Here is a 13,032-nt window from a genome sequence, read left to right as displayed (position 1 = left end):
AGTGGATTGCAAAGTTTTAAGCTTTACATCAATTACTGATTAAAGTTTAATTATTCCTTGATATCAAGAGGTATAATTTTGAAAGAAAATTAAGGGTGTTTTCTGTCTCTTATACTGTAAGGCTGAAAGCAGTTTGGAGATTTAGGATGCTAATGACCAGAATACAAATGTTAAAGTCTGATAGTGCATAATACAGTGTTATATTACTTCTTTGCAGTTGTTGCATGTATATATTTGAGCTGTCTTCCGGGAAAAGTTTTAGTTTAGTTAGTATTCGTTATTGAAGAATTCTTGTGACATTCTATCTTTCATCTCCATTGTTCTATATATGTTGCCCAAGTGACTTTGGACTGCGCTGTTGACTTTTATACTACAAGTATAAACTTATGTTAATCTAAAATGTAAAGTATTAAAACTATTTTTTTCTCCTGTTTGCAAAAATGCCAGTAATGTGTCTGAATTTCTGAGCAGTTGAAGCCTATGTCCATATGTTTGACAGATCTGTTGCATTTATTTTTCTTCTGGAGCAACTTGAGAAAAGAGGAAGGAAGAGTGTTAGGGTGCCCTCTTTGCCTCACTACTTTTGATTCATGTTTGTAGATAGAGTATTTATAACAGTACAGAGCCATCTTGGAAGAGATTGTTAGGTTTTGTACAAATACGAGCAGAGGTAGTCCTTATAGGATGTGAGACTATTTCTAAATAGATATCTGAAGTGCATTATGAAGACTTAACAAGACTCTTAAGTAAAATTGTTAATCTTCCCCTGTTGTAATTTAAGTGCCATCTTTCCATTTTACAGATGGTGAAACTAAGAGACAAAGTAAATAATAGTGCTTCAGTTAAGAAAATGCATGGTTGGTAGAATCAGAACTAGAACTTTAGACTCTTAGCATCATGTCCAAATCACTACATCTAGTAAGGTCTCTGTTTTGCTTATCATAACCACTGAACAAGTACTATCAACATGCAGTGTTAATGCCTCGTCAGCAAGAATATCTGCTTCTTTAAATAAACCTATGACGAATTATATATTTTTCTTACATAGAGCCATGCAAGAATAGGAAATTGGCTGAAATACTGGCCCCTTAGCTACAATAGCATTTTTCCTCTTACATTGTTGATTTTATTTATTGTTCATAACATAGTAAAAAAAAGATTAAAGGATGTGAAATTTAACATGTCTGTGTATTAATTGCTGTTTCCTCTTTAGTTTTGTCCTGAAGTAGTTTGATCTATAGATGAAATTATTGTGCTTAAAGATGCTTGAAAGAAAATAAATTGTAATGACAAACCCAAATGCTAAAAGGTGCACTTCACTTTTACTAGGTTGGGTTTTTCTTTTGTTTATTTGTTTTACTTTTGAATAAAAAATATCTTGTGAACTCTATAAGCTATTTTACTGAGAGCAAATGAATTTAATCAGGAATTTAAACAGCCAGCTATGACAGCAAATAGTTACCTGAAGATGGCACGATTTTTTCATTATCTCAAAGTTTTTATATAATGTGTATGTAGGACTAAGTTGTGCTTGCTTAACTATTCTCATCACCTGCATTATTCAGTATCAGCTTCTCCCTGAGTGTTTTGTCAGTGCAGCTTCTGGTTGCAGTGGTGTCAAGTTCTATATCCTGGCATGTGTCCTTGGTCATGCTCTGAACTAGCTTTTATGTCATTGAATCCTTAGGGCTTCCAGATTCTTTGTTTATACCCATTTTTGACTAAGTGGATTCACATGTAAATTATTATTTTTATATTCTACTTCTAGGTATTTAACTAAATTGTCAGAAAGCTTCTCCTCTAATCATCTGGCATGTGTGTAATTTATCTTTTGGGTAAGATTTGGGGAAGGAGGTATTGTGTTCTATTACTGACAGAAGGAAAACAGAATGATGTAGAGAAAAGCAATGTTCTTACTTTTACCATATTCCCTCTGCCAGGAAAAAATAATTCTTTAGAGAAGATAAAAGGTTTATTTTGCAGAGAGGAATGATTTTTTTTTTCTTAGGTTGTTCTGTAGCAGGTATTAACATATAAGGTAATAGTGTGAAAATTTCTATTAAGAACCCATCTTTAATATTGTTCAAGTTTTTTATGAAATTAAAAAGATGAAGGAAAGTGCAAAGCACCTCAGGAATTCTAATGTGCTTATTAGGAATCAGCAGTGCCATATAAAAAGGAAGGGGATGGTTTGTTTGGAATTGTGACAGATAGCTGGATAATTTTGGGGAGGTTAAGTTGTAATAACGTAGAAAGTGTTGCAAAGTGTGAGGGTAGGATTTTTTTTTAACTGTCTTACATTTAGATTTATTTGACAATTATTTCCTATTTTAAGAGGTAAACGTGGAAGCTCTTCAGTGCTACAGGTATCTCTATTAATTTGTGTAATTCAGGTTGGAAGGGACCTCTAGAGATCATCTAGTCCAGCCTCCCTGCTCAGCAGGGTCACTTAGAGCATGTTAGACAGGGTTGCGTCCAGGCGGGCCTTGAAGATCTCCAGAGAAGGAGGCTCCACAAACTCTCTGGGCAACCTGGTCTGGTGCTCTGTCACTCTCACAGTGAAGAAATTGCCCCTCACATTCAGGTGGAACTTCCTGTGCTTCAATTTCTGCCCATTGCCTCTTGTCCTGTCACATGGGACAACTGAAAAGAGTTTGGCCCCGTCCCCTTGACACCCTCCCTTCAGGTACTTGTACACATTGCTAAGATCCCCCCTCAGTCTTCTCTTCCCCAGGCTGAAGAGGCCCAGCTCTCGCAGCTGTTCCTCATAGGGCAGATGTTCCAGCCCTCTGATCATCTCGTAGCCCTACGCTGGACTCTCTCCAGTAGCTCCATGTCTCTCTTGGACTGGGGAGCCCAGAACTGGACACAGCACTCAAGATGAGGCCTCCCCAGGGCTGAGTAGAGGGGCAGGATCACCTCCCTCCACCTGCTGGCAACACCTCCTAATGCACCCCAGGAGACCATTGGCCTTCCTGGCCACAAGGGCACATTGCTGGCTCATGGTCAACTTGTCATCCACCAGCACTCCCAGGTCTTTCTCTGCAGAGCTGCTCTCCAGCAGGTCAGCCCCCAGCTTGTAGTGGTGCCTAGGGTTATTTTTCCCTAGGTGCAGGACTCTGCACTTGCCCTTTTTGAACCTCATGAGGTTCCTCTCTACCCAGCTCAACAATTCAACAGGACTGCTTGAGGAAAAAATGGGTTGGGGAAACAAAGGATTGAATAGCTTAAGAAATGATAACAGAATGCCAATTTTGTCAAACTTCACCATCTTATTTTTAAAAATGGAAATAATTTTAACAGCCTTGTATTAAAAGACATTGATTTCAAGCAATCCAAACCATGCTAACCACTAAATGCTCTTTGCACAGTCTGTAATAACTTCTTTTGATGGACTGACTAGTGTTTGAGGATGTTAGCATAATTTTTATCAGCTGACCCTAATGCAAGGTAAAATGCTGAGAAGAGGGAAATCACCATGATCCTAAATTAAATGCAACTAATAGAAAGTGTATTTTGCTTAAGGAGCTATCTCTGCCTCCAGTTTTCATGAGAGTATGGTTGTCAGTCTGTTATCTGACTAATGTTGGTGGCCTCTGTGGTGTATTTCCTGTGATGCTGACCTGAGACTGTTGGATGCCTGTAGTTTGGCATATTTGGTATATCTGATATATCAAGCAGTAATCCTGGCACTTATCTTTAGGAATTTGCTTTTTTCCTTGGGTAAACACTGACTTCAGGTGAGGAAGAAGGTTTTCTGAGGGTAGCCTTTCAAAAGAGATTTGTGGTACCTAAAGTCAGTTGCAGTGAGTCTAGGTCTTAAAGCTGATGTATAAAACTAGCTAAGGACTGAATACAGAGGCCAACATGGGTAAGGTTTTTCTTTTTTTTGTTTTCCCCTCATGTCAGTGAACCAGAAGAAACAGCGCTTGTGCACAAGGACTTATTTGACTTCCTGTGCTGCTGCTGAAACTCTGCAGAGGTGAAGGAAGATGTGTACTGAGAGGACAATTTGAAGTAATTTTGTTAGGGCAAAGAGCTAAGCCTTTCTTCTTTCTCTTCTGTTTCTCCTGTAACCTTTGACTGCTAGGGGACAATCCCTTACAAAATGTTTAGGCTTTCTCTTTTAGTCAAAGTATTACAGTAACCACTGGAGGAGTGATATAACTGCTCTTTTTACAGGTAACAGCAATTGTTCTTTTCTCTCCATCTTCCCCATCTTCCAAATATTCTTTGGCTATGATCCATCACCTTTATATTTTGCACTTTTATTCTGGCAATCTTGCTTAACCCCCCAGGCATTCTTAATATGTTATCGTATGTTATTTACAGTTCTTTGAATAAATTTATTTTCATACAGAGCTGACAGTTATCAAATGTCGCTTGTATGCTGACACAGAAGGATTGCTCATCACTTAGATTCTTAATAGTAGAACCGAGTGTACTTCAGAATTCCAAGGCAAAAGAATTTCTGTCTGAATCTGAAACCTGTCTTGGAGCTATGCTCAGAATCCCAACACTCATAAATGGATTTATTGTGGTTGCAAAGAAAACTATGAAAACATGAACTCATTATGAAACAGTGTTTTTTTTTTTCCTTTTTTCCTTTTTTCTTTTCCCAGACTGCAGACATCCTGAAACAATAGCTCTGACGGTCAGAGACAGCTAGATTAATTCAACAAAAATAATTCATTATTGTTCTTACTGTACAATCAAGAAAATCCTGTGTCTGTTTTTCTTGATCATCAACTGTCAAACCTGTCAAAACCTTCAGTTTGCATCCCTGGGAGTATGTAACAGGTTGTTAATACAGAATTCTGTTTTAAGTTAATATTTTGGAGCTGAGTAAACTAGATTTGAGTAATAACAGATGTATTCAATGCAGAGTTACTTGGGTTATGTTCGTGTTTAGCTTAGGAACTTACTCCCCTGCCCAGTTTCATTTTATTTCACGTGGAAAGTGCAGTTAGATGGAGTTTTGCTTTGTTGTCTTGATTCTCCTTGCCAGTGTGCATATCTGGGCATTCGTGACTACGTTTGTGTTGTGGTTGATTTTTGTCTTTGTACTTTGCATATGGAAGTCTGTGACCTTATTAATTAAAATGTGTTGTTGACATGGATACTGATGTGATTAAATAAGATTGCCCTTGAATGCTTCCTTTATTGAGATTGCAGAGGATATTTTTGTGTAATTGCTTCCCTCATATAGGAGCTTTTATGAGAGATTTACAATATGCATATTATTCCCTTAGGAAGTTTAGATTGGAAGGTATCATAATGGTGTAATATAAGTATTGCATACATTTTTCTGCACTTAATGTGGGCAGCTTAACTAGCAGCTGCTCAAGACAGGGGTGTGCAGGAAAACTAATAGAGTATCAGATACTCGTATCTAGAGTAGTGTGAATTTGGAAAGAAACACATACAAGCAGGTTTGGATTATTTAGAGTTTGGTGAGTTATCCTGCCTTCATGTGCTGTGTGGATTGTTTTAGGTGAAAAGCATGTACTACTGATAAGCTGGCAAAAGCTCGTTCTCTCAGGAAGTGGCCTCACAACTTTAGCTGTGATTGAAATAAAGCATGCTGCAGTTATTTGAAGCTACTAAATTGGAATCTGTCACTAGTTTCCTGCAGAGAATAAGCTTTACCTTGATTCCATAAATCACACTATCTACCAGTGGATTTTCAGGTAAAATTCTGATGCAACCCTGCAAGTTTTATCCCTTTAAAAGTCCTTAACCCTTCTCTCCTTAACAATATCCTTAATGACTGGGTTACAAACATGTAGGTATATGCTGGTAAAATTGTCTGATACTAAGCTGCGTGGTGTTACCAATGGAGAGAAAACTATGATGTTGTTTTGAAAGTAGATGACCTCAAGAACCTCCCTAACAGAACAGTGATTGTAATTTAGTGATACAAAAAAGAAGGAAACGTATTTGGGGATTACCAAGGAAAGAATATTTAAAAGCTGTAAGCATAGGAAGTAGAAATGACTGGGATGGAGAGAGACCTTGGTGTTTTAGTTAATTAGGTTCATATAGGTACTGTAAGAAAGGTATTGCCAGAGCTTTAAGAAAGCTTTATGCCACTGTAAAAGTAAAAGCAGTAAAAGAAAGACATCATCTTGAGACCTGGTTAGCTGTGTTGAGGAAACAGAAATTCAAATGGGAAGAGTGCAGAGAAGATGAAGACAGTGGTGATTGTATCGCACAAGAGAGAGAGAGGTGGACTGGATTGGCCTTGCAACATGAAGGGTAAAGAAGGGATAATGGTATTCTCTTTAAATACATCAAGATGCTAGATACTTAGGAGTGATAGCTATTTAGGTGTAAGAACAATGTTGTTACAAGAGCAAAATGGAATAATTTGTCATGAGTAAATTTTAAACAAGAAATTAGAAGATGAATTTTAACTACTAGCACAGTCTGTTTAGGAATATCTTTACAATGATTGTTGGTTTGGGAAGACTGGAGTATGTGGTGGCAACACTGATTTCTTTTAAAAGGGAGCTTGATAACTTGATTAAAGAAAATATATTGGTGGGCAGGTTTAGCTCAGTTGAGTAGAGCATGGTGCTGCTAATGCCAAGGTCATGGGTTCAATCCCTGTATGGGCTACGCTGAGGGTTGGACTAGATGATCTCCAGAGGTCCCTTCCAACCTTGCCATTCTATGGTTCTATATGATGTGCCTTTTACAATAGGAGGAGACTGGACGTCATCTAGGTGATGTCGTTAAGTCCTGTATTCTCACTAGGTTAAAATCTGCCTTCTGATGCAACATATAATGTATTTTAAAGTTATCTGAACAAATCAAGTTTTACAAGTGAACATAAGAGTTTTGCTTATTTATAGAGATGGTACAAAATAAATTAAAATATTTTAAGTACAACACAGGCAGCATAAATAGCAAAGAGACTGTATCCTAATTCTATTTTAGCTTGCTCATAGGCTTGCAAACTTTTGTTGAAAGCAATAATAACTGGTATTCAGAGCTTTATATGCTGTGTTCAGAAACTGCCTCCAGTAACTGTGATAGGCAATCAATCAAAAGATATGGCTTTACTTTCATTTTAAGGCAGATGCCTTCTCCTGTTTGAAAAGTGAGCTGCATGAACCAAATTAGAAGTTGGAAATATCTGAAGAATTTCGTATTGTACAAATAAATGCATGTCAGATTACTTTTTAATACAGTTAAGAGAATTATAGGATGTATATTTTGTTCTCAAAATCTATTTTTGCTTGTTTAAAACATCTAGTTTTTTTTTCTTCTTTTAAGACTGTGAGCCAGAAGAGCTAACTGACTGGTCTATGGATGAGAAATGTTCGTTTTGTAATTTACACAAAGAAACAGTCAGTGTAAGTATGAATGTGCTATCAAGCATAACTCCTATCACCAAGTTTTTGGTCTGAAAGTAAAAATTAGAGATTTGAATTTTGCAAATAGGCTGATATTGCATTTTGGCTCTAGAAAGTTTGGTTATGAGAGGTTTTTTTTTTTTTTTTTTCTCAGTAAAGAGGTGTAATTTTCATGTTTTCTAGGATCGTGCATCAGTTATCGGTTCTTCACAGTCAACGCCTACGGAGGAACTGTCATCTCAGGGCCAGTCCAACACTGATAAGATTGAATGCCAAGCAGAAAATTATCTAAATGCACTCTTTCGAAAGAAAGGTAATAAAAGCATGTCTTTTACGTTGCTATCTGGCAAATCTATACGAATGAAATGATTTAGAGCTGATTTTCATTTTTAACTAATTCTTATTAATCTACTGAATGCAATTTCTTTTTTTCGTTCTTTATTTCTTTATTTTTTCTGAGAATTTTTATCATCTTTAGCTTCAGCAAATGAAGCACTACTTATCTCTTCCTTATTGTCGTTGCTGTTAGTCCTATTGCATTCTATTTATTATTCTCTTGAATTCCTATTTGTTTTTTCCCATGAGCTACACTTTTCTCTTGACATCAATTTCAGATGCCTTTCTCTGGAATTCTTTAGCATTTAAACATTTTTTGTTCCTAAACTGCTTTCACTTTTAGTTTTCAACAAGAAAAGTTTTTTAGATGAAACCATGTGCCTTACAGATTTTATAAAGGAATTTTGAATCTTCTCATTTCTAAGTTCCTATTTCAGATACATGCAAGTCAGTGACTGAAACTTCTTGTCTAAAAGTAGTCAAGGAAAACGCAGAGTTACTGAATTCTGTGCTCATTCTTGGTGCTCTCTAAGTTATTGCAGCACATGAACCAAGCAGACTTGTCATCTACTCTCATTTAGGTCACTTGGCAATAAACTAGTCACTGTCAACAAAGGTTAAAATACTCATTCTCTACAATAAATTTCTGTGTGAGAAATGTGAATGTGGTGGTACTCAGTACTAATTCAACTTTCACGAGTTTTTTTTGATCTAGTAGGTATATTTGGATGTCAAAATAGATAAGTAAGACTTAAGTGTGGCAGTTCTCTCTTGTTCTAACTTCAAGTAGAGAGAATCAGTTATATTCTCTTTCCCCTCATAGATGGAGGGAAAGGAGAAGATATTTTTTCCTTTTGCCTAGGTGTAGTATGAAGAGTGTACTGTGCCCTTGAAGCTTGAGTGAGTAGAATCTTTTTCTGTGTAGGGCATGAGTCTGTTCAGTCTAGAATTTGTTTAGGGCTTAAAAAAACATTTAAATGGAGCATTTTGAGTCTATGTTCTTCAGTTTTACGTCCAGTTAATTTCCATTTGAAATACAATGTTCAGTTAAGTTGCTACCTCAGTACTTCAGAAACTTTTATTATACTTTAATCAAGGACCCAGTTGCATGGCATCTCCATAGGGAATATTTTAATAGGTTCAAATTTCTCCTTTCTTAGCTTTTTTTCCTGATCTTTTGACATACAGAATTTTTCATGATTGGCTAGTTTCATGCTTTGAGTGAAGATTCTGTTGAGGTGTGGTATTAACACATATGCTGTTGTTTGACTCTACTTGAAAGGAGCTTTTATCATGGGAGAAATGAACCTTAGTATAACCACATCTTGTCCAGACTGAGTTATTTATGTGAAATTTCTCAGCAAAAGGGTTTATTTTTTACATCTTTCTTGTGTGTTTGAGTCAGAAAGGTTTTGTCCATTAAAAAACAAATAAGAAAGTCTTTTCAGGTTGTTTTTGTTGTCTTCTGAAGGACTTGTGAATTCTTGGGTAAGTGGTAGTTTGCTGAAGAGTTTTGTAGGGTTATTACTTCAGGTTAAGTTTCAGCAAAGTCTCGTAAGTTGTTCAAATATTGGAAGGTGAAGAGGAAAAAATTGTTGTATCAGTAAAGAGCATGTGAAGCCAATTTTTGAGGTGTTTAGTAATAGTAATTGTCCTGGCTTTGCAGGAGGAAGATGAAGAGCTTTATTAGTTGCAGGGAGTTAACTCTTTGTGTTCTTTGTGCTTTTTGAATTTTATATAGACTTTTGAGACCAGATTCTTAGGAAAAAATGTATTAAAAATTTTCTTGAAATAATTGTTTAACTAAGGAATTGTTATTGTATCTGGCACTATAACAGATACCATTTCAGTCTTCAAAAAATTAAGTTCATGGTTTGTCATCTTTGAAATAGAAGTAATACTTTCTTTCATTTCTTTTGATTGTAAATTCTTCAGGATCATATACTGTCTCCTGGTGTCATAACCAGCGCAGTTTCATCCAGGGCCTCTAAGACCAGCTTCTAAGACTAGTGAATGAATTTGTGAATTGCATTTATTGGTCTCATTTTAATTATTTTTTTATTTTCAGAACAAGTTAATATATTGTTGGGTTTTTTAATGTGCAGATTGTTTTTCTGACATCATGAAGTTAGTGCAGAAGATCTCCAGACATGCAGCAGTGTTGTAAATATTGTTGTCTACTGAATACAGTCTTCAGGCATTCATAAATGAGAATTGTCTGTAGAATCCCAGACAGAGATAATTGATCTTTCCTTTGACGGGGATGATACAATTACTGCCAAGATGGGTGAAACTGTTGACAGGGTAGAGGTAGTCTGGAGAGAGATCATTGGATCCAAATATGTCTAATGTGTGCAAGTTATTTTATGTTTGTGAAAGACTAGTTTGGTAGGTAGTTTTTTGCAGGAAGTTCTATCCTCAGCAGAAACTTCAGTAAAGCTGCAGTAATTTTTGTTACCTTCTGTAGCATCTGATACACTGGTTGTTTTTGTTAAACAATGTATCTGAAAACCAGCTGTTTTCTGCATAGGTATGCCATCCCTCTTAAACCACTTGGGTGCTGTAAGCAGAGTTCATTATTAGAATTTTCTACTTACTTAAAGTCTATCCATTTTCTTTTGTTGAAGAGTCAGTTAAAAGAAAAACTATAATATGCTTTAAAAAAACCTTTTTCTTCTTTGTGAACATTATCAAATGTGGCATATATGATCATCATTACATGGCAGAGCTAAAGTTGTTTAAGAGCTTTATCAGATATTTTGGTGATTGAATTTTATTTTTCTGGGTTTCCAATGATATATACTATATGTTCTTGGAAGTTTCTTTTTTTCTGTGTGATATTAATGTGATCTCTTAAACCCAAAAAGTCATTTCACATTTCACATTGGTGAATCAGTTTACACCTTCAGGACATGATCCATCAGGAAGAGATAGAAACATGAAAAGCTTTTGTATAAATTAAGGAGCTGATTTACAGAAGGAAGGGGATAAAGTAAACTTGGATCTGCCTAGAGAATCTAGGAAACTTTTCAGATAGTATCATGTTACTAACAACACAATTATTTCCCTTTAAGGTTTTTGAAGTTTTTCCTTGTTTCTAAATGTCTCCCTCATGTTCCAGAATATTTCAGTTCATACCTATGGCATTTCTTATTCCATGGAATATAATTGCATTTGCTACTGAGAGTCCTATTCTTTGCTTACGCTGTATCTCAGAGGTACAGAGGTGTCAAGACCTGGTTATGATTCCTGGGCAGTATATCCATTTGACAAGCCTGTGAAAAGCCAGTCTTGCAAACAAGATTAAAATCTAATGATCACATATAGTGTTAATGTACAGTATAGTAAAGAACATGGATTTGAATAGTTGTGAGATGATGTAGTACATAAACTGAGGAATTACTGAATTGTAATCAATCATTACTTTTAGTCATAATAACTTCAAAGCAACTTTATTATTGCCTTGTCTTGCATTCTGACTGGAATCTTTACAGCATCACAGGCAGAAATCTCAGGTCATAGCATGCAAATGCTTCACTTAGCCTTTTCTGATTTTAGTAATATCAGGAGGCTCTGCGTTGTTCTGAGAAGAACTAGAGGGAAGCAGGGCTATCTTTACTCCAAATCCTTAAAGATTATTTTACAGGGTATGAAATAGTGTGAATGTACACACATGATCCCTGGAGTAAATTTAGCTGCCTTGTGGTGTAAAATAACTATGTGAAAAATAGAAGTTCAAACAGATGTAGGTATATAGATTTTAAAAATTGTAATACACTTTGAATCATGATCAGAGCTATCTGGTGCCATCTGCTGATAGTCAAGAAAAAATATTTGCTAATGATATCAAATTCAGAGACCTAATAATTTTCTTCCATTAAAGTATATTAAATTACATTTACAAATTTTATAGTACTAATTAAATATTTACAATGTGCAGTAAAAGACTATCACTGTGAACTTAAAATTACTGATCTCTATGTGTTTTGATCACATACTTGTCTAATAATATACACTTACAAGCTGTATAGTACAACCAAGTGTGTATATACTATTCTGACCCCTTAGGAATCTTCTATTGAAACGATAAAATATTGTATAAAGTTGTATTTACCTCTAAGAACACTAATTTTTCTTTTCAAAAATGGCATATATGTTTTAAAAATATAAAAACTATGACCTTTTATTATTTCCTTTTAATGTATAGCATTTCTCACGTTTCTGTTCTGTATCATTTGGAAATATGTGGGAAATTAATTTTAATCTCAAAATACTCAGATTTACTTCTTTGCTTCCTCCTCATAATACAAGATATGTATCTATAGGTTCGTCTGCATTAGGAAGCAACACAGAATTCGTAAGAATGAATTAATAGCATCTTTTCAGCACCACTGAGGAGGTTATCTAGAGGACAGAGTCAAGCTCTTTACAATAGTGCATAGCAGGATAATGGGCGATTACAGAAGTAATTTGAAACACGAGACATTCTAACTGGATATAAGAGAAAACTTCCACCGTGAGAGAGTCGAGCAGTGGAACTGATTGCTCAGAGAGAATGTGCAGTCTACTTCTGTGGAAGTTTTCAAGATCCAACTGAATAAAGCAACCTGGTTTGATGCTGTAGTTGACCCTGCTTTGAGTAGGAGGTTAGACTAGAGACCACCTGAGCACTCTTCCAAAATCTGTGATGACTTAATGTGTTATAAAATGAAGCAGTTGGTGCTGAGGATGTGATAGCCACACTATTTGAATTTTTGGCAGTTAAGCTTAGACTAACTTTGGTTTAATTCTATGGATTGATAGCCATTATCAGGTAAAATGTTAGCAGTTTTGTCCCTGGGGCATGTCTTTAAGATTATTTCATCTGAAAGGAATACAGTTTTTGTGCTCTTAAGATATGTTTCTCATGGTGTTGCCTTCTATAGTAAATTAGCTTAATCTACAAGTGAGCAGTAGTTGTAGCAATTGGAAATGTAAGAAATGTTATTGTATTTATTTTTCAATAGGGAATATAGTATTTGAAAATGATTAGAAAAGAGTTAAAATACTTGGTCCTAAAGAAAATATTAAAGGACAAAAAAAAAAAAAAAAAAAAAAAACTAAACCTTTGTTACTCCAACTAGATTAAAAGATGTCCTTTTTGTTTTGGAAAAGCAGACTTTTCCTGTGAATGTCTAAAAGCAGGTCATGTTTAGATATTACCAATGTGAAGAATCTGGAATGGAAAGGGAATAGAAACTTGGCAGTTCTGAAGAAATTTTGTCTTGTAATATTATAATAATTGATGTTGGTTAATAATGATAAGCAGATATTTGTTCCTGTGTTTCCTGCACTT

The 13,032-nt window shown here is 35.5% G+C and overlaps 1 protein-coding gene across 5 annotated transcripts in view; it reads left to right on the top strand.

The window, feature by feature from the left end:
* LCORL (ligand dependent nuclear receptor corepressor like) overlaps positions 1–13,032 on the top strand; it is a 77,260-nt gene that overhangs the window by 26,965 nt on the left and 37,263 nt on the right. For all 5 annotated transcript variants that reach the window (XM_062575384.1, XM_062575385.1, XM_062575382.1 and 2 more), the window contains 2 exons: positions 7,282–7,361; positions 7,545–7,674. In XM_062575384.1, the coding sequence (XP_062431368.1) occupies positions 7,282–7,361; positions 7,545–7,674 (210 nt within the window). The remainder of the gene's footprint in view (positions 1–7,281; positions 7,362–7,544; positions 7,675–13,032) is intronic.

The sequence above is a fragment of the Rhea pennata genome, chromosome 4, assembly GCF_028389875.1.
Source record: "Rhea pennata isolate bPtePen1 chromosome 4, bPtePen1.pri, whole genome shotgun sequence".
Taxonomy (NCBI): domain Eukaryota; kingdom Metazoa; phylum Chordata; class Aves; order Rheiformes; family Rheidae; genus Rhea; species Rhea pennata.
The sequence above is the reverse complement of the archived record's forward strand: the minus strand, read 5'-3'. Positions and strand labels throughout refer to the sequence as shown.